Below are 22424 nucleotides of genomic sequence, written 5' to 3' on the forward strand. Positions count from 1 at the left end.
AATACACACATCTTCAGGCTGAGTATCCCTTATCTGAAACGCTTGAGACCAGAATTATTTTGGATTGGGGATTTTTTTTTAGATTTTGGAATATTTGCATACACATAATGAGATATTCTGGATGGGACCCAAGTCTAAACACAAAATTCATTAATATTTCATATACCTTATATACATGGCTTGAAAGTAATTTTATACTATATATATATGTGTGTGTGTGTGTGTGTGTGTGTGTGTGTGTGTGTATATATATTTTGAGACAGTTTCACTCTTATTGCCCAGGCTGGAGTGCAATGGTGCAATCTCGGCTCACTGCAACCTCCACCTCCCAGGTTCAAGCAATTGTCCTGCCTCAGCCTCCCGAGTAGCTGGGATTACAGGCACCTGCCACCATGCCCAGCTAATTTTTTCGTATTTTTAGCAGAGACAGGGTTTCACAATGTTGACTGGGCTGGTCTCAAACTGCTGACCTCAGGTGATCCACCTGCCTCAGCCTCCCAAAGTGCTGGGATTACAGGTGTGAGCCACCGCACTAGGCCACAATATTTTTACTAGTTTTGTGCATAAAACGAAGTTTTGACTGCAACCTGTCACATGAGGTCTTGTGTAGGAATTTTCCACTTGTGGCATCATATCAACACTCAAAAAGTTTCGAATTCTGGAGCATTCTGAACTTCATATTTTCTGATTAGGGATGCTATGTATATATTCATAAACATATAAAACGACAGGTGCACACACACATGTTGGGGGAATTGGCTCCAATTTTTTTCCCCTGAAAGGAGTACAGGAAAAAGAAGAAACAGATAGTATGGCAGGAAAACCTATTCACGAGGAAGGCCAGCTCACATACCTGTTCTACAATCATTGCTCCTAAGTCCCTGAATATTTCATTCAGGTCAGAAATGGATTGTACAATCTGGCGAATCTCTCGTTCCCGCTCTTCCACCATCAGTGTGTTCTGCTCCACCAGAACTAACTGGTCATCTGTAAAACCCTAGCAAAATAGTGCACAATTTGTTGGATAGATTGTTTTCCCCTCTCAGGAAAGCTATGGTGTACTTGTTTAGATATAATTTAAATATAAAGACAATAAAGAAAATGAATTCTGAAAATATTTCTACAAAGCACATAAATAATAAGCAAGCACTTATTTTTCCCTAACAGGAAAGACTCAAACTCCCTAAGCCAGCAGGATCTAAAGCTCTGAAGCCATAGCAGGGAAGACAGAAGCCCACGTCTGTAAACTCTGCAAGCGCAGATAAACAAAACCCCTGGGATAGCCCTCTACTTCTCTGGGCTCTTCCTAAGAAGGCAGGGTGTTGACCACTTTCCCAAAGGCTCTGGAAAGCAGAATACAAGGTCTCTCTGTGGCCTTTGGAAAGGAAGAAACAGTATGGCTGTTCTTCCACCTGCTGCAAAAACAACTTGATGAATATACAAGTCAATTGTACCAATCCATTGACACTGTGCAGAAGTTCGAGGTCTAGGAGGAGAGAGCAGCAGAATGGGGTGCACAGACACAGCAATCAGCTTTGCAGCCACTCACATACCCGATGGTAAAGAGTATGATCGTCTCCATCATCCATTAGTGGTACTGATGTGTCGAAAAAATGCTGGGATCTTTCCTCTCGATTCTTCATGCCTATCACAGATAGGAATTCATTTTACTTGAATATGTAGACCATCCTGGGTATTGCTCTACCATTAAAAGGGGGAATTCTAGAGTAAACTCCAACAGTCAAAATTGAGATATTCTTAGCCGCTTTAAAGACGCCTAACTCCAATGGGGGTGGAGGGAGAGTAAAGGATTACAAACATACAATAATATGCAGGCATTTGGGATTATTCAAGACAAAGTCACAGTGTAAATGTGCACAATTCACTTGATGCCAAGACAAAAATGACACAACCATCTGAGAATTTCTAAGTGAAACAGAAATATTTAACTGCTGTTACAAAACATTAAAAAAAATCAGTATTTCTCTCTAGAAGCATCTCTAATAAGAATTCCATATGGCCCTAATCAAATTCTGGAAGTAATAAAATTAAAATACAAATGTGCCAGTTGTCAGAGGGAGGGCAAACTGAAGTTTTTTTTTTGGAGTATGTGGGGACTTTATTGATTACAATGGCAATTTTTAAAAAAACCCAGTTTACAGGGTGATAAGAATAAGAAGAGAGCTGAAATCTGGCTTTGCACTATTTGGGAAGGAAAGGTCTGTTGGGTGAAACCCATGGTGCCAGCAGAGGAAGTGTTTCAAGAGCCCTGGGGAGGGTTTCTCAGGTGCTCTCCAACACTTTGGTTGTTATGCAAATATGTGGCTTTTGGTAATAACAACTGCTTTTTACCTATTGAAGAGCAGCTCTCCCAAACCCCAACATCTAGAAAACAACAGGTTTTTAAAATATGCTTGATTTTCAAATTCTTGCAGCTTGACACAAAACAAATTTTGTTTGCTAAGACGCTGAACTATCTTGGTGCCCTCCCCCAGCCTTGGTCAGTACCCCACGCTGTGCCTTCATTCCAAGCCAGGGTTTCACATGAGGAGGAGGCTTCCCTTTATTGCATAAGGCCTGAACGTGTTCAAAAGGTAACAATGAAAGGTGTTGGACTAAATGAAAACTTAGTCGCAAAAAAGAAAACATAAAGTGCTTTTCTTACTCAAAATCCCTTCACTAGGCCCGGGCAGCACTCACGTTTGAGGTAGCCCGACTGTGCGTGCCGGAAGCTGGTGGAGAGTTCCTGCAGGGCCTGCGCCAGCGAGGCCACCACGTTCCCAAGCAGCCGCCCCTCCTGCTCGGAGCAGGCCCGGGCCCGGCTCGGCAGGGCCTGCACGGCGCGCTGGCACCTGTGGAAGAGCTAAGAGAACAAGCCCGAGGCTCAGGATAAGCCTGGGAGAGAAGCCCCTCTGCTAACACCGCCGTCATCACAAGCCAGAGGGAGAGGTGAGAGGCTCTGTTCACTCAGGCTGGTTTAGAGAAAGGTGAACAGATACAAGGAATCTGCGGCTTAATTTATACACACAGAAAGATTTCACTAGATTTCAGCTCCTGCCGTGTAAGGCCTGCTATGTGCCCAGCTGCTCACATATCACGTTAGACAGGCTGAGTATCCGTCATCTGAAATGCTTGGGATCGACAATGTTTAGGATTTCAAATTTTGGGAGATTTTGGAATATTTGCAGAATACCTACTAGTTGAGTACCCCAATCTGAAAATTCAAAATCCAAAATGCTCCAATGAGCATTTCCTTTGAGTGTCATACTGGAACTCAAAAAAAGTTTCAAATTTTGGAGCATTTTGGATTTCAGATTTTCAGATTAGGAATGTTCAACCTGTATTATCATATATCGTATTATTATTGCATTCCTCTCATTTAATCCCTAACAAGCATCCTATGAGGATGGTACTATTATTATTAGTCCCATTTTACAGATGAGAACACTAGAGTCAGAGGGATTAAATGAGAATCATGTAACTGGTAAACTGATAAGAGTCAGGTTTCGAACATTCCAACACCCCAGGGCTTTTCTCAAAGCACCATACTCCTCTGATAATTACCACCCAGGAGACTTAAGTAAAAAACGGAAACACTGAAGTTTAAACACTAGTCCTATTATTTTAAAATTAATCAAATTTAGTATTTTATAAAATTTTTTTCTAGGATACTAAGTTGTTTTTTCAATTATGAGGACTATATTTTAGCATTAAAATTTCTTACCACTAGTATATGGTATTAGCTATACATTTTAAAATCAAAAGATTGAACTCGATAATGTTTGAAATTTCCTATTTACTTGATCAGTCCACAGCAGTATCTGCCAACAATTGAAAAACAGTCCCCACACCTCCAAGGCCTCACAGGTACCTACGCTGACAGTTGGAGGACTTCAGGGCCTATTGAGGTCCCTTTGAGACCTTCGGGTTAGGAAATGAACTCCAGGAGACTGATTCTGAGTAACACTCTAGTTTCTGAGATTGCCATGAGAAGGCTCACTGGTTTCCCCAGGACTCACTTGCACTCCTCACCTGAGTGATCTCTTGGGTAGTTATCTCAATGGCATGTTCCTCTTCACTGCTGTCATCCAGGGTGGGTCTGTTTAAATGCTTGTCATGAAGGCTGGCCAATTCTTTCATCTTCTGCTTAATCCGGCCAACATCATACTGAATCTAAGCAAATGAAGTCACAGAACTCCACTGATGCCAGGCAGGCTACTGGTCTGCCTCCGAGACAATCAGCTACACTCAGCATACAGAATTCGGTCTTCAGCAAACTTGTTGGCTTGCTGATGTGTGAGCAGCTTTAATTCAAATTACCAGAAAATCACATAGCATTCTCCCTTGTTGCATGGTTTTCAATTTATTCCTATAATTCAGGTAGTTACTACCAGTGTTAAAACTAAAGCTAAAATCATTAACACACACACAGACAACTTAACCTAAAGTATTTCTAGAAATATGGATTCAAGTGTGGCCAAATTCGTTTATGTGACAGATATCTTAAAATATGTTGTCATAATTACTTACAAAAACAAGATGGTATGAAACTAACATGCAACTTACTTCATCCACTCCATCCACCCATTTAGGAGGTGACCGTTTTCTCACACCAATTGCTGCTTCTGGATCTAAGCTGATGCCTGACACAAGTGCCATACGGTCATCAGCAAGCTACAGGAAAGTAAAGGGACAGGAAAAAATTATTCCAATCCAATTTAAATACAAATACTCTTACTCTCTCTTAAATGTTGCTCCCTGAAAAGATACAGAAAGGAGTGAATGTTTACTCTCTCTTAAATGTCGCTCCCTGAAAATATATAGAAAGGAGTGAATGCACTTGCCTGTATTATAAACTTGCTTTTGATAACTGCTAGGATTTGGATTGTTCTCCTATCTTTTCATGCACCAGCTGTTAATTTCCTTGGACATACTTGAGAACGTGAATTTGACTTGATCTGGCTATAGAAATGTAATGAAAAAGTCAACAATAGCTCCTTAAAATAAATACCTCTTAGTACTAGTACTGTGATAGAACAGCAAGAACCACAATGATTCGTGTGATCAGTTACAAGTGGAAAAAAAACAAAACTCTGTTAAATGAAACAACTGCAAAATGCTCAATAGTAGCAAGGTTTACTCAAATACGCTTAGCTGATTTTGGAAAGAGGGCTGGTCCAGTTATCTCAGTCACACAGTCATTAACCATGTGTTAAGATGTGTGAAACAACTGCCTAAAACTGCTAGCAAATTATCTACCATTTGGCAAAAGCAGTCCTTAAGATCTCAATGCAATCTTACACTGTCATTTCTTTTCTTCAGTTAAATGTCCACAGGCAACATTTCCCCTTATTTTGAAATGATATCGATGGTTCTTGTTTATTTTAACTATATAAGACACTGCCATAGAAAGCTTTTAAGAATGGGAGGGAAATCGTGTGGATGTGGTGGCTCACGCCTGTAATCCCAGCACTTTGGGAGGCCGAGGCGATCACCTGAGGTCAGCAGTTTAAGAGTAGCCTGGCCAAAATGGTGAAAACCATTCTCTACTAAAAATACAAAAATTAACTGGGCCTGGTGGCTTACACCTGTAATCCCAGCTACTTGGGAGGCCGAGCAGGAGAATTGCTTGAACCCAGGAGGTGAAGGTTGCAGTGAGCCATGATTGTACCATTGTACCATCGCACTCCAGCCTGGGCAACAAGAGCAAAACTGTCTTTAAGAAAAAAAAAAAGAAAAAGAAAAAGAAAAAAACGGGGAGGGAAATCATGGGTTTGGCATGGTTAAGCTGTTTTCTTGCCTGCAGGCAGTGAATCGGTTGAAACGCTCTTGAGATGCCCTCCAGAGCTCAGAATTTTTAAATGCCAATTTCAAAAGATCCAAATGATGATCAAAGTATAATGGAAAATAATCTATAAAAGTCCTTTATAGATAATACTTTGGAAATTTTCTAAATCACACTGTAGAGTTGGGTGAAAAATTCATACTGTTTTTCTTCCCTCTTCCTTGCATTTATCTAAATTTATTTTTTCATTCATTAAATACTTATTTGCTTTTCTAATAATAAAGGAACAAGACAAAATTTTAAAATCCACAGATGAAGGGGGAGAAATGTCATATAAAGAAAAACTTAAGATTAAAAGAACACTTCAAGTAATAGGCCCTAAATCCTAAAGAGTTCACAGTAAAATTCTTAAAAGCAAATTGGTATCTTCACCATCAACCTCCCTGCACACCCCGGGGTGGTTCTGCCACCATCTGCTTCAGGCTTTCTGGGTGCTCTGGGGCATGTGTCCACTCAGGGAGCACATCTTGGGCAATGACCATGCTGGACGGACCAGGCCCCATTCACTAATCCCAGTGCATCCAGGAGCCGTGATTAAGCCCACCAGTGCTCCAGCACGGCAGGGATGCTGCAGGGCCAGTGTCATTTCTTAAACAAATGGTGTGTCATCCAAACCCGCACTGTTTCGGGCTCCCAGGCCGTGAAGTGGTAATTCTTCACCACCACCACGTTGTTTGGTTTTAAGCGTTCACCAATAGGAATTTTACATTCTTGACATTATTTTAATCCTCACAAAAACTAGGTGAGCTAGAAACTATTATTCTAACCTATAAATATGGAAATTGAAACTCAGAAAAGTCGCTTGCCCAAGGTCACAGAGTTATTATGTGACTGAATGAAACCTGGGTCGGCTGACTCCAGAAACCCCTTCCACCCTCAAAGGTGCCAATCACTCCACAGGCCCATGAACTATAACTGCAATTTGCTAAGAAAATGAATCAAGACAAGCCATCAGATTAAAACAACAAAACACAGTAGTTTGATTCATTTCCCACCTGCTACACCAGGGACTATAGGATAGGCCCCCAGTGAGTGACGTTAAGTGTCAGTAAAGATCACCCTCTCTTCCTGACCATCCGTGGACAGAGAGGTGCAGACCTCACCCTCTACAGCGCAGGCACAGAGGAGGCCAGTGTCAAGCAATCAGAGGAAGACTTGTTTATTCCTCAACAACTCCTGCTCCAAAGTCACCAAGAGGTACACAACTCTGTGGAAGACACACTGACTAAAAAACAGGGGGACAAACCAGGCCCAGCTCCTAGCACCTGCCAGCCATACATCAGGTGCTGTCTACAGTACTGCTGGACTGGAACAGAACTTGAATTCCAGCTGTTTATACAAAGTAAAATCTAAAATTGCTAAAGTACCTCTTCATGGGTCCTAGGTTCTACCACACCAGTTTATTATCAAATCCACTATATTTTATTATTACCCATTTCAATACAGTAATTATTTACAGTGATTTTATAGTTTTCAAACTCATGATCTTACTTTGTACTGTTTTTACTGTTTACAAATACACATTACACTAAAGAAGACAGAGAGATGGTATCTATCTAAATTTACCTGCATTGGGATTAGCATCATTTTATCCAAAACAACAAATTATAAACCACATTATGAAAAGTCAGTTGAAGTGAATACAACTCTTTGAAGTAGTACTTGATTTTATGCATGTGTTCCCCCCAAATTAGATGTAAATCAAAAGTGGGGAGAACACACTCTTTGTTAAAGGTCCTAAGGAAGCTTGCTAATTAAGAGATCCCTACATGAAGGGCACGGATGCCAGCCCGCTCAGCTGGTACTAGCTTTCCCACACACTGTATCAGGGTTTTGCCAGTAAGATAGAACAGCTGATTCTTTGGGAGTGAAAACTTTAAATAGCGAATAATTTGTCTCTTTTATCACACAGTCTATAGCTATAGTTCATTATGATAAAGAAACACCGCCCTACTGAGAAGAAGTGTGTCATTTCGTTTATCAGTATGGATTTATAATGTGTATCACAGTATGTACTATTAAAAAACAAGACAGTATGTTTTAGGAAGGGAAAACAATTGTTGAAGATAAGCGTCAACTATTTGAAATGGGAACAAATATGGACATAAAAATTTTTATGTGCAAAATAAGCACCCTTTTAATTTCAGAAACCTTACTTCCCATTTAAAAACATGTCTTCTTATTTGTTGAAGATCTAGCACATATATCAATTTTCAAGCTATCATCCTATTTCATACAGATCTTAAAAAATGGCCAGATTTCTAATTCTCTTTACTTACCCCTGCTGAATTTCAACATGGTGGCCCCTCTAAATATATGATGTTGGTTACTAAAGCTTTTTTAAAAATAAATTTGTGCGGCCAGGCGTGGTGGCTCACGCCGGTAATCCCAGCACTTTGGGAGGCAGAGGCAGGCAGATCACCTGAGGTTGGGAGTTCGAGACCAGCCTGGCCAGCATGGTGAAACCCTGTCTCTATTGAAAATGCAAAAATTAGCCAGGCATGGTGACATGCACCTGTAATCCCAGCTACTCAGGAAGCTGAGGCAGGAGAATCACTTGAACCCGGAAGGCAGAGGTTGCAGTGAGCCGAGATCGCGGCAATGCACTGCAGCCTGGGTGACAGAGACTCTGTCTCAAAAAATAATTAATTAATTAATTAATTTGTGCTTCTGAAGTAAAAAAAACCTTTCCATATTTTTTAAATAAAAATTGTACTTAAGAGAATTAAGAATTCTTGTCTCTTTGATATGTAGTTCCTCTCTCCAAGAACTACTGGGGTCTGCTACCCTAACCTAGAGCCATCCTTCCTGAGAGACATGCAGAAAAAATCCAACAGATGTTCAAAACAGCACACCCAATGGCTTTCCTGCTAATCTCACCAAAGGTATCTTTTGCCTTTGATCCACTTTAGACGTTGACATTTGTCCCTTTAAAGAGTACCAGCCAGTGTGGACAAGTTGTCCATCTATGGAAGGAACATACACACACTCTCTTATAAATCTTGCTGTTCCAGATCTACAGCCCTCCTACTCTTGAAACCCCGCCTTTCCCTGAAGACTGATTTAGTGTAGCCTAAGATTACAGAAATAGCAAAGCCTCTGTGGAGATTGGAAAAGTCAGCTACACCTCTTCCCCATCTAAAAAAATCAACTAAGCTTAGCCATAACGCATTGGTAATGAGAACAATACTGATAATTCTGGACTGTCTATGGCAATGAACACTTAACAAGTCCAGAAAGGACACTGAAAATCAACAGACTGGCAACTCGTGCTTCCACATGAAACTCTGGGCGCCTGTATGATGAAGTCAGACCACTTTGCTAATAGACAATTAGGCTTAAGAAATCCGAGTTGTTGGAGAAGGGAATAAGCATGTAGATAAAAGTGATGTCAGCACTACATTTTTCTAAACCTGTGATAATTTTAAAATAATGCTTATCTTTTCTGATTATGAAATTAATAAATGGTCAAAATAAACACTTTTAAAATGGTATAGGATGGTGCAGTGGCTCACACCTATAATCCTAGCACTTGGGAGGCCGAGGCGGGTGGATGACTTGAGTTCAGGAGTTCGAGACCAGCCTGGGCAACATGGCAAAACTCCGTCTCTACTAAAAAATACAAAAAAAAAAAAAAAACCACAAAACCGAAAATAGCCAGGCATGGTGGCACGCACCTGTAGTCCCAGCTACTCAGGAGGCTGAGGCAGAAGAATCACTTAAAACGGGGAGGCAGAGGTTGCAGTGAGCCGAGATTGCGCCACTGCACTCTAGCCTGGGTGACAGAGTGAGACTCTGTCTCAAAAAAATAGATAAACAAAAATAAATAAAATGAGACAAAAAATATTGAGATAACACTTGAGAATCACATCATCCTGATACTGTTGTCAGTTTCACTGATTTTCCTTTTTTCTCAACTAACATACACACTCTGGGCGGGGAGAAAAAGGAAGAGAGCAATCCGTCCCTCTCTGCCTTCTGTGAGCACTGTCCTGAGCACTGCTACTGACCTGGCCCACGCCGGTCCCAACAACAATCTTTCAGAGGGGCGCCGCTCCCTATTTCACCAACATGGACACTGGGGCCCGGCCCAGGCACTCTCAGATGTGCACCAATCACCCATCCTCCAGGCAGTGTGGTTTGGGGGCTCGATATTTGTATCTTGTGACTTTTAAAATAATTCTTATCTTGAATTTAAAAACTCCCAAACTTGGGAGATTTCTTTGTCATAAGATGGGAAGTAGATTAAAGATAGAGAACAAAGGAGAGGGCCAGACACTTCCCTGGGTGAGAGAAGCAATGGTGGGCTCGGCTTCCTCCTCAGGAACACCTTACTTAGTGTTTTCTGAGAAGGAAAAGTGACATCTCCAGGGGACTCAGGCTAGAGGAGGAGAATGACAATCAAACATGAACAGACCGCAGGAAGCCCCTGAAGTGGGGCCGTCGATGCCTTCACCCTGGGAGATGCAGGTGATATGCACTCAGGGACATTTGTTCAGGCCTCACCTATAAGGGGTGGCTACCACCTAATCCACTCAGGAGCTGGGCGTTTACTATTTCCAGAGACGCCAATGTGAGGCCTTGCTTCAGCTTCAAAGAAGCCTCTGGACACTGTCCCCAACCACACCCCCAGCTCCTAGGCCAGTACCTGGCACTTCAGAGTCCTGAACGCACAATCACAGCCAGCTGAGTGAGCCGACCAGAAACGAGTGGAATAAATGAACGAGGTAAATAAAATGTACGTCACGGACAATTGTGGAAGACAATTGTGGAAGCCGCACTTCATGACAAAGATAATGGTGCTGGACAAAAGAGCAAAAGGGGCAAGTGAAACGCACAAGGAAATGAGGCGGCTGTGGGCACCCGCGATGAGGCAGCAACCTGCATTTCTAACAGCACTGGGGTGCACATGGAGGAGACGGTGCTCTCTACGCAGGGCCTCTGATCACGGGGCATGAAGACTCCCTTTTAAGCCCTTAGAGGTGAAGCATAAGGAAAGCAAAAGGGCCTGCCAAGTTCATGCAGTGAGTCGCCAGTTTCTGGAACTTGCTGCCTGAAAAAGGAAGCAGGAAAGACTGGAAATCGGTTCAGACAGCAGACCCCGAAGTAATTATGACCACTTAGGTGCCCCTCCTTGGAACATTATTCAAATGGTTCTTCAACCTAAGTGGTTCTATAATTTGTTACCCTCCCCTGCACCCTATACACTTCCTTTTGAGGTCAGAAGCTCCATATCTTCAAACTGCTCAGCCAATAGCAACATCTATTTTAACTCAGAATGCCTGCTCTCCAAGCCCCCAAGCCTTCACATGTTTAAAGATTGATCAGCAAATCCACCCACGTCCACTGTGCTCCAGAGAACCCTACCTTCATGTGTGTGAGCTGGGCCCTCTCCAGGGCCCAGTGCCCAAGCGGGGAGCTGGCGGTGAGGTTCCTGAATGGGAAAGGAAACCCCCACGCAGGTATGACCATGACACCTGGCTCAGTCAGCTACCAGTTAAGTGGGTTTTTTTTTTTTAACTAATTGTTTTTAGTGGCAAAGTATACATGCACATGGTTTAAAAATATATATGCACCCTAAGAAAAGGGTTTGTAATACAAAGGAAGTTTTTCTTCTATCTCAGATGTTTCTTGGGGTGTATCCACTGTTTCTTGTGTATCTTTTCAGGAATTTTTTAAGCACACATAAGCATAAATATGAGCTATTTTTCCTGAAAAAACAAAACAAAACAAAAAGGAGCAGGAATCACATTATCCATGCTACTCCGCATCTGGGTCTTTCCACTCCGCCATGTGTCTGGGGCTCATTCCACTGCAGTTCTCATGGATGGGCCTCACCATTTGCCTGGTACAGAGGGTCAGAGATGCTACACGATTTATTTAGCCAGCTCCCAACGACAGCTATTTAGGCTGTGCTCAGTCTGTTGTCATTATCAACTAGTTAAAGTTTTTAGAATATATAGGTAAATCTGAATCTACTAGTTAGGACCCCACTGGTTTTAAGGAGAGTGATCCTAATCCTACACTGTTGATACTTCTAAATGAAAACAAACAAGAACAACCCTCACTTCTCCATCATTCTATACTCAGGAAAAATATTCTTACCCCTTCAATGCTGAAACAGACAATAGACACAAACATTAACAACAGTTTTCATCTCATTTTTTCTGAACCCTTTTACTAGGGCTACTAAAATAAAGTGCTTTGAATATATACTCTCTCCACCTTCTGGGCAAGATGCTACTAGCTAATAAAAAGGCCAAAGGCATCCCCAGCTAGGAGATGCAGAACTGGGCCCAGGTGACAATAGCTTCAGGTGCATCCACTGGGTGTCAACTCATTCCAGACAGGAGTGACAAGGAAGACCCTCCCACAGTTGCTGTGGCTACAGTCCTCCTCACTTAGGGCCTTCACAGACACGCTGGTCTTCTATACTGTCTACCTGAGCAAATGCACCACTCACCTCTCAGAAATCAGGAAGTTACAGACATTAATTCCCAGAACATTCCGGCTTCCTTGAAGAAAGTGTTCAACCTTTCTATTGCTTCCAAAGTTGAGACACTTTCCCAAGAGTAGTCAACAATCTTCCCAAAGCCTTTTTCAAATCATCAGTTCACATGGTGTGAAAATATATTAAATTCTACATATTAAACTGTTAAAAAAATTAGTAATCAAAACAAATGCTAAATATTTATAAGCTGTTAGCATTTTATATATGAGCAAAGACTTCAGGAAAAGCAGATATTTTATAATCTCAAATTACCCAACATATAAAAATATTCAAAACACGATACCTCGTCCAGCTCCTGAAGAGACATGTTGTTCCCATCAGTCCCATCCAGTTAGGGAAAGCAAAAAGAAAGCAGCATGGGACAGACAGACAAGGCATGGTCAGTTGAGAAAACACTGAGATTTTAAGCTAACTAAATATAAAGATCCACTAAGCAAGGTATTTTAAAATCTCCTTTTGAGTCTTCTTTTTTTAAAATAAGCTACATCAATATATGCTTTTATTTTTATTTACTGCGGTTGTTTTGAAAATGAGCTAGGAAACAAGCAAAACATGATTGTAAATATTAAAATACACTGGAAACAGATAAAACACACTTGCTTTGGTTTCAATAAAATATGCTGTTAATCTGTTTCATAAACACCAAATATCCATACAATACCACATTCTAATTTCCCTTAGGAAAATATAATAAGAGAGCAGAGCTGCAATGTAATTTTATCATGTTAAATAAATGTATATTTTCACATGTAAATCAGACCTGCAAATGCAACAAAATTAAAAAATGAACGACCCACAGAAACTGTCTGTAGCCGTATTCAGATAACATGTGAGTGACCACATATGCAAGGTCTCTGCAAATTACATCCTGCAGACACGGCTTCATCCCTGGTAGTAAGAGAGCTGAGAAACCACTCTTTCCCGGAGAGAGACACAGGTGGCAAAATAAAAGAAAAACTCTTACCATCTCTTGGTATGTATTATCATTAGCTAGAAAGCGTACAGTTATTCATAAAGCTCTTATAAAAGCAAGCAAACGAGACAAAACAAAAGGTAAGAATACATTTTTTCTTTTAAGGGGAGTGGGGAGGGAGAAGCATGACACCAGAGGGTTAAGTTTCAATTGAAAACTGAAGGTTCTTTTTTAGATCAACATGGAACTCTATCTTCTGGACAGACATTTACTAATGACAGATAATCTAAACAACTAGGTCTTTTTTTGTACAGTATTGATCACTGAAATAATTTGTGGTGAAATTCAATAATCAATTGTGTTTTTTTATGTTTAGCAGTAAATTTAGAAAATAAAAAAACAACTTTCTTATTTAAAAATAGTGCAAATGAAGCTGCTGTATCAGGGCCAAAATATTATTAAACAATGATAGCAATAAAAATGTAATCAAACTTTACTCCATGTAAAAATTCAATTAGATGACATGGAAAGCTGCAAATCCTCTTCATTCCTTCCACAATTTTCTATGAGAGCAAGAGAGAACTCTAGACACACCCTGCCATAATAGTAGCACTAGACGATATTAATAAAGATAGTATCAAATGGAAATCTGATTTAATTATCTTTTACTTCACAAAGAAAAATGTTTTTATTTTTTAAAAGCTTAACATTAAGAGAACATTAAAATCTTTTATTAATAAAACATGATGCAAGACAAAACCCCTAACTTGAGTATCTCAGTCTTCTTCCTATTCTGCAGCGGCTCCCTGGCATTTAATCTTTGAACGATGTACTATTGCAAACCTCGGTTAAAATCTCTGCTGCACATGTGCCTATGCTCTCGGATTATTAACCGAGCACACACACCCTGATCTTCTGATTGCTACAATTATTAGCTGATAAGAGGTGAAATCTGAATCATGGGATTCTAGGGCTGGAATAACTCTTTTCTTACAAATAAGAAAACTAAGCTTCAAAATGTATAAATGCATTGCTCGAAGCCACAGACCTTGTTAATGGTCAGACCGGGGACAGACCCAGGTGTTCAGGTCTCTTTTCACCCCACCCTCCAGCCTCTCTAATTTTATTAACAATTCAGGGAATTACTTGTAATAGGCAGCTACCACCACATCAGGAATATTAAATTAAGGTCACCTTTTCAAAGACCCTCCCCACCATTCTGCTACTTAAAAATAGAAGGCTTTCGAAGCTCTGCCTGCCACCAAATTACCAGGAAATTTAGTCAAGACCTGAATTAAAACATTTAGAATTACCATCAGGAAAGACCAAAATAAAGCCAAATGAAAACACATTACTACACATCATCACCTTCTAAATCTTTATGTCTAAATCTAGGTTTTTGACCTGCCAATGGCATGCAATCAAGCAAATACTGAAAACTCCAAGTAGCATGTGGAATTTATAGTCTAAAGAACTTTCTACATAAAACTGAAAAATCAGTGGAAACCCATCTGTGTTTACTCAGGAAGTCTGGAAAAGTTGAGCAAAATGAGTTGGAAACACAGGTCTATACTATAGTGATATTTACTTTATTTCCGTTACTGCCAAAATAAAAGTTTGCTTCACTTTTATCCAACAAAGTACCCTTATTCTCAAAGTAAGCCTCACTGCTCCCATGGAATCTTTAAAAGCAGAAAAGCAAGTAGATCTAAAGAGAAATATATAATGATTTCATACTTGGATTCTAAAGACAGAGAACTAATTTTCCAACAGACTCAGCTTGTACTAAAACTTAGAACCTTCAATGTGCAAGTTAAAATTGACTGTGTAAGGTTTGTAAAAGTGATACAAAGAAAGATGCTAGCCTCTTGCAAGAAAAAAAAAAATTGTTTTTAAACAATAGGTCCTTCCATTTTCCAGGATCTGCAACACAAGTTCTGAAAATGCAGCCAACACCAGAGTGGCCCAGGAGGTGAGCACGGGGCTCTCAAGCCAGGTTTGCCAGAGTTCCAGTCACAGCCCCCAACCCATCAGGTGGGTGATGCTAGGCCAGTTTCCTACCTCCTCTAAAATCTGTTTCCTTATCTGTATCTGAGAAAAACAATAGTACTTATTTGATAGAGCACTGTGAAGATGAGCCGAGCTTACACATGGAAAGGGCTTAGCCCAGAGTCAGGCACAAAGTAAACTCTCCATAAATCTTAGCTAATACTGTAGTCAAGCCTGAATAAGAACCTCAGGTTTCTTATAGCCATAGTTAATCCTTAATTTCTTTTTTTTCCTAAAGCACACATTTTATTAAAAATAATGTGCTTAAGTTTCAAACTAATGTAAGACCAATTAACTCTAGCTTCCAATTATAGATTATGCATTATTTTAAAGCAGAGTATAGATTAGGCAGTAAACACTAAGAAAGTAGCTCCAACCCCTATATTAGATCCATTCCCAGGGATCGAAGGAAACCACACAAATCCATACAGAATTTCATCAGATCAGAAGAGCATCTCAATATCTACCTTTCATTCGTTTCTTTATGACTTTACAATTTTTTTTGAATGATTGTTTAGCTTCATAAATCCACTTCAGTTTCCTAAGGCCAAGCTGCTTGAATGAGTTGCTACCTTAAAACCTGCACTTGGCTGGCATAATAATGTGAAAGTTACTTTTGCACAGTACTGGTAGGCTACTTCTAAGGATTTCACCTTGGACTGACAGCCACAAAGCTGTTGACTATGAATTCCTCCTTTTCAAATTAAAGCTGAAGTCAGGAGAAACAATGTATTAAAACAGAACTTGAGAAAATACTGTTGAAGCCATAGGGCTGGAAATCACCTAACTCAAACCCCTCAGTTTACAAATGAGGCAAAAGATATCCAAAAAGATTAAAAGCTTGCCTAAGGACACACTCTGAGCCTGCAGCAGAACAGGATTTAGGCCTCAATTCTCAGATTCAATTCTCAGTGCTCTTTCCTTTATTTCATGCTGCCCTGAGGCATGAACGTGATGGGGCACTCAAAACTGAGGCCAGAGCAAAATGCATGGGAAATACAACTGCATTTTGTTAGGAGTGTATAAAGTCAAACCCATCTGTTTTTAACAATCAGTTTTACTAACATTAATACAACTAAGAACACAAAAAAAGTAGAATTTTGTTCAGTTCTGGGTGCTGAACTTTAAAAAGGATACAGAAAAACTAAACATCATTTACAGGAAAGAAACGTAACCACTCTGAGCCAGGACTGCTAAGCCTGGAAAGAACTCTGGGTAACAAGGCTGCAGGGTTACCAGACAGAAGGAAGACCCGAAGGAACAGAACTAAAAGCAGGACCCCAGGACACAAACAGTTGGGATTAACAGGCAAAGACTTTTTAGTGGTAAAATTCGTGGAGCTGCTGGCATTTTCCATCATAATCACAGAACATGGCCAAACAAGACAGGCATAAGGAGTTATCACAAACGGGTACACTAGGCCAAATGACCTTTAGGTCCCTTCTGGCTCTTAAGGCTTTGTGTTTATCTGGTCACTGCATCTCCTCCTTAAATTCCTGTTTATTTGGCGTATTTGCCTGAATGCTGCAAAACCCTGTATGCACGCACAGGTACATACAACAACCCCACGACAACAACCAAATTCTAGTTTTTTCCCTCCAACTAGGATGCAAAAAAATGCAAGTTTAAATCTTTTGAATGACACGGCTAAAGCCATGACATGGCTAAAGGTGTGCTTTGCTTTGAGGTGTAAGAGACATACTACTCTGCAATTAATTTCTGCAGCTTTTTCCTGAAATAAAGATGTCAAAATTCAGGATTATAATTTTTTTTTAAAAGTCTGTTATTTTAGGTGTATTTTTAGTTGGTATCAAATGCATCAAGATCAAAGTCTACAGCTTTTTCTTCTAATTAGAAACTTAAAATTCCAGGTTATTATTTTTTAAATTAAGTTAAACTCAGGTTTAATTTCTTCCTTTCAAATTGCCTGAGTGTTAGATATATATTTACAAATTGTCTCTTTTTAACTGTTTTACTTTACTATAACAAATATACTTATTGTAAGTTTCTATTTAAAAATTTTCAAACATGTAGAAAAGCCTACAAAATGGTAAAATGTCCCCCACATACTCATCACTAGACTCAACAATTTGGCTTATTTGCTTCCTCTGTTTTTGGAGGGGTTTAAGGATTTAGGTAAGACGCCTGGACATTTCACCACTAAACACTTTAGTAGGCGTCTCTAGTAAAATTATCAAATGTAATGTATTATAATTAATTAATTCCTTAATGTCACCTAATACCTAGTCCATATTCAAAATCTGACAGATATGGTATTGTTTGGTTTGCTACATGGCTTTGAAATTTACAAATCAGAAACAAGGCTTTAAATTTTTTATGAGCTAGATATGCAATGAAAAGCATTGCTAAGAGTTACTCAATACAGTTTTACAAATTGTGTTAGACATGCTTTCGCTTCAGAACGTTTATAGAGCTTTTCCAACTTCCAGAAAAGTTGAAAAAATCATAACCTCTAAGTAGTCTTGTTAGCATTTCGCCGTATTGTGTGCAGAAACAGATTTTGTAAGAATCACCTGTAAGCAAAGTGAAGATGTAACACTTCAACCCTAAATACTTCAGAAATTTATGATTTTTTTAAACACAATTAAAATATATAAATCTGTGTTTTCTTTTTAAATTTTAATTCAGGAAAACTATGTTTGTTAGACTGCAAAACCTATTTTTTAGACAGTATGAATTGACTATAAGGGTATTTTAAATGATATGGCTGCTTTCAATGATCTGAGAAAGATTTTAAATGGTCAGACTAATACAAATATTAACATTTTCAATGGCATGACATTTAGAAAACATTTTTTAACGTTCTGACTTAGAAATATATTTTTAGTTGGGTTTAGAAATCATTTTCAAAAAACTGTGAGTTGGCTAAATGTATCTGTATATACCCTGACGTATCTATTTTTCCAAACTGGATACTTTAGCTATCCATTTTTAATTATTTTGCTTAGCTTAAATATTTTTTTAAATTGCCTAACTTAGAAAATAATTTTCTAAAGTGGTCTGATTCAGAGAAGGACTTTTAAAAAGCTTCCTGTCTCAGATACTAGGTTTTTAAACCGTCTGACTAAATGAGGGGGGAAAAAAAAACCCTCATGTTACCCAAAGGTTCAGGGTATTTTGAACCTTAATGATTAAAAATTGAAAAATAAACAATATGTTTTTCAATCGATTAAAACTGATACCTTAGAAATCTTAATATCAGTTTCAGTTGTTTTTGAGGCAGCACAAAAATCAAGTCATTTAAGGTACATGTAGTTCTTATTTAACATTACTGAAGTTCCATTAAGGAACTGTATTCATCCAATTGCTACTCGATTTCTTATTTCTTCTTCAAAATTAGCGCTAGAATTAGCCCGTTTCTATGCTACCAGACATCTTTACATTTATTTCAATATAATGTCATTCCTTTCAATTTATAAATGTAAAACCCTTCAACTTCTTAATTGAAATCTCACACACACTCTGTCCCTGTTTCTAGGCTTTTTGACCTGAGTTTACATGCTTTTATTCCTGAAACCGCTCATATGGCTTAATATCACTTTTCTATCAGTTATATGGCCAAACACATTCTCCACTTGTGACTTACAAAAAGGAGAAACTGTCTTTGTAGACATGATAATCATGACATATGGCAAAATTTTCCTGAAGCATTTAGATAAAATCACAAAGAAAAAATGAACTGGCAATACAGTCCCTAAGAGGTGAAATAAATGCGGGGTTTCCAAAATTGCCTATCAAATATAATCCCCAAGAATGTGGTCCTGGGATGGCTATTCCCCGCCTGTTCCAACGCTGCTTCTATTCCAACCTAGCCTGCCTACAGCAGGTAGCCTGAACTACAGCCAGTTTCATAACTTCACTTTTCAATTGAAGACATTACCGAGCTAACGATCACTGTCTGGTATAGATCATCCAGACTCGCCCCTTATTTAACAAAGCAGTAAACTATGGCTCAGAAAGGGAAAAGTAGCCCCCATTAAAAACAAACCAGAAACAGTAATTTTTCCAGGACCACCCTTAAAAAACGCTCCTACTAGGCTAACTAAAGGTTCTGGCTAATTAAAAAAAAAAAAAAAATGCTACTTTAGAGGGTTAATTTTCACATATACCTCCTCAGGCTTTTTTAAGAAGTTCGAATGGAGAGGAAAGCGTAATTTCCCGTCTGGGAAATGGAAAATGAAGAGGCTAGCACCTTGAGTCTCACAAACCCAAGCCCCCAGGAAGAACAGTGACACAATTATTCATAGGGAACAAGGCCACACAGAGGGCTGCGGGACCGTTAAAACGGGCGGAAAAACAAAACAAAACAAAACAACAACACAACTGCTTCCTCTTTGGGGGAGGGAGTCGTTCATCTGCAAGGATTTGGGTCCACGGTCCCGCGATCCAGCCATCAGGACCGAACTGAGGCTCCCTATTGGGGGGAGGGGAGCTTCAAACAAAACGAAACAAAAAGCCTTCAGAAAGGCCCAATGCTTCCCAATGTTAGCGTTAAAACATATGTAAATTGCAGGCGGCCTGTAGCGCAGTGACGCCAAGGCGGGGGATGCGGGGGGGGTGCTGCGGAAGTGAGAAGAAGACAAGGCAGAGGTGGAGCTGCGGCCCCACAGCACCGCTTTTTCCCCATCCAGGGTTACAGATGCCCCCTGACTCTAGCCAAGAGATCTTATTATTCTTAGTCTTATTATTCTTATCTTCTTTTTTTAAACAGAGAGACAGACAGAGACAGACAAACAGGCAGAGCCGCAGTGCACACGGTCCGTGTGTCGGAGAGGCCGCCGGGAGACTCACCGCAGCAATGCTACGTGAATGCAGAGGGCTGGAGGTGGTGTGACTACTCACTTGCTCGGCTAACAGCTGCCGGTTTTGGATGGAATTATTCCGCAACAACAAGAAAGCGTCGGTTAAACGCCTGGTGGCCATGTCTCACCCTTTGTGACCCCCCTCTCAGGGGCCCCCCGCCCACTTATATTCCTGATTTATTCACTTTCTTTCTCTTGGCCCGGCCAGCCCACCCTTTCACTGAAGCTTCTCGACAAGGCCTCAGGCCTCAAGCCAAAAAGGCGCAGCTGTGCCCTTCGCCAAAGCGTAGAGACCCCTCCCCAAATAACTACCTAGGCTTTCCAATTGTCTGACTCCCCCTACCCAGGACCGACTTCGATCTCTAAGCACTTGAATCCCCCCAATCCTTGCGTAGCGATCCAACGTCCAGAGACCCCACCCCAATCCAACCTTGGATCTACAAGCGTCTAACTCGCCAATCCAGCTCTAGACTAGGAGGCCCTGAAGCCCCCTACTCCCTGAGACCCCCAAAGGTCTTTGCTCTCTACCCCTAACTTGGCTCGTAAGCGTCTAGGCCGTGCCCTGAGGTCTGGCTGTGACTCAGTTTCCCCACCAGAGGCCTGGCCTAGGCCCTCTTTGGACAACCAGAGCCAGGCCTGGGGCCTGGACTCCAGGGCGCCTGCAGCTCCCTTCTGGGGCCTTGTCTGAGCCTGCTGAGGCCCTGCCCGACCTCCTGACCCCTTCCTTTCCTGGGCGGCCTGGTCCTCCACTGCCAGCAGGCTGCCGGCCTGCAGGAGGACAGCAGGGCCTGCCTCCCCGGCCTTCTCACTCCTCTTCTCCGGCTCCCTCCATCCCCGGATCTGACTGCAGCTCAGCCCCGGGCCGTTTCCGTGCTGTGGTCCCGGGTTCTGGCGTCCCCCCTGGCCCTCTTCCTGTCCGTCCCTCGCGAGTGCCCCCCTGCGAATCTCGCAAGCCTTGCTTGCAACGTTCCGGGAGCGGGAGCTCCCTGCACTCCTGCCCCGGGGCACGAGAGTGCTCCGCCCTCTCCCGGGGCGCTCCTGGGGCGCCCCGTTTCGTCTTCCCCAACTGGGTCTAGGCACTAGGAGCAGGCCAGCGAGCAGGCCCGAGCCTGGGGAGCGTGACCCCCAGGCTGCAAACCGCTGCCAGGGCCCTTGGTCCCTGCATTAGAGTGGAAGTTGCGCGGCAGGCAAATTTGGGCTCCCCGAGAGCCGAAGTTTTGGGAGCGGGGAGTTGGAGCGGGAGAGGAAAAGTTGGAGACGACTGCCTCTGCAGGCCGAGCACGCTCTACTGCAGGCGCCGGCGCTCGCTTTTTTTTTTTTTTTTTTTTCACTCTGAAAAAAGATGTACCCGACAAACAACCAGGAGTAAAAAAAAAGGGGAAAAAAAAAAAAAAAAAAGCGAGAGCTCCAGGCAGCCTGGCCGCGCAGCCGCTGGCAGTCGGGGGTCGTTGGGGGCGCCCGCCCTCCCCAGCTGCCGCTTTCTGTAGGTGGCACTGCAGGGTCGTGGAATCTCAAGTGGAAAAGTTCCCCGAAAACTTTGACACCTCCTGCCCCCCCTCCCCGCGAAAAATATCTCTGTTCCCCGCCTGGGCCCTGGCCCGGAGCCCCCCGCGCCCCTGGCGTCCCGGGCCCGGTTTCTCGCCGCTGGCCGGGCCCGGGGCGTCCTAAGCACCCCGGCTTGCCGCCCCGGGCCGGGTCGGCGGGGTTCGTGCAGGGGCTCCTCGGGGCCGCGTCGGGCAGGAGCCGCCCGGGCCCGAGCACGGCGCCCAGAAACAGGCGGGCGCCCAGTGACGGAGACCCTGGTCCGGCCCGGAGCCGCCCGGGAGGCCTGAGGCCAAGGGCCTGGCCCAGCGCTCGGCGAGAGCGGGTCGAGGGCGCAGAGCTGTGTTGCTGCGCCTTCCGGGCCCCCGGCCTGTTTAGGGCCGGCTTCCCAGTGCAGGGCCGGCTTCCCCTTGCCGGGCGAGGCTGCGGGCCGGACTCCGGAGTGGGGTTCCAACAGAACACCTAGGCCCCAGAAGCGGCCCCCACGCGTCCTTTGTTTCTGCGTGCAACAAACTTTACACACGTGTGTGTTTTCCGAGGGTTTCCCGTGTGCTGAGCGCTTGCAAAGCGGAGTCGCGCCCCAGGAGACGCGAAGCCGGTGCCCGCGGCTCACCCAGGGACCCCGGCCGGACAGCGGCACCCGCGGGGCGCGTGCGGGACCCCCAGACGACCGGGGGAAACGCCGGTAACCGCCCCCCGCCGTGCTTTTTCTCTCACGGAGAATGTTCCCGCGCGTTCGTT

The 22424-nt window shown here is 42.3% G+C and overlaps 1 protein-coding gene across 10 annotated transcripts in view; it reads right to left on the minus strand.

The window, feature by feature from the left end:
• Positions 1–21227, minus strand: part of STX16 (syntaxin 16) — a 28497-nt gene extending 7270 nt beyond the window's left edge. For 3 of the 10 annotated variants that reach the window (XM_010365140.2, XM_030914048.1, XM_010365145.2), the window contains exons 1-7: positions 20131–21227; positions 12640–12651; positions 4567–4674; positions 4033–4173; positions 2701–2863; positions 1554–1645; positions 854–997 (exon numbers count right to left, since the gene is read on the minus strand). In XM_010365140.2, coding sequence (XP_010363442.1) covers positions 854–997; positions 1554–1645; positions 2701–2863; positions 4033–4173; positions 4567–4674; positions 12640–12651; positions 20131–20262 — 792 coding nt within the window. In that variant the 5' untranslated portion in view covers positions 20263–21227. Of the gene's footprint in view, positions 1–853; positions 998–1553; positions 1646–2700; positions 2864–4032; positions 4174–4566; positions 4675–4844; positions 4963–12639; positions 12652–20130 lie in introns of all 10 variants that reach the window. The other 7 variants (XM_030914045.1, XM_030914044.1, XM_010365143.2 and 4 more) reach the window with 7 other exon arrangements.
• Positions 21228–22424: the final 1197 nt, after the last annotated feature.

Source organism: Rhinopithecus roxellana, chromosome 13, assembly GCF_007565055.1.
Source record: "Rhinopithecus roxellana isolate Shanxi Qingling chromosome 13, ASM756505v1, whole genome shotgun sequence".
Lineage (NCBI taxonomy): Eukaryota > Metazoa > Chordata > Mammalia > Primates > Cercopithecidae > Rhinopithecus > Rhinopithecus roxellana.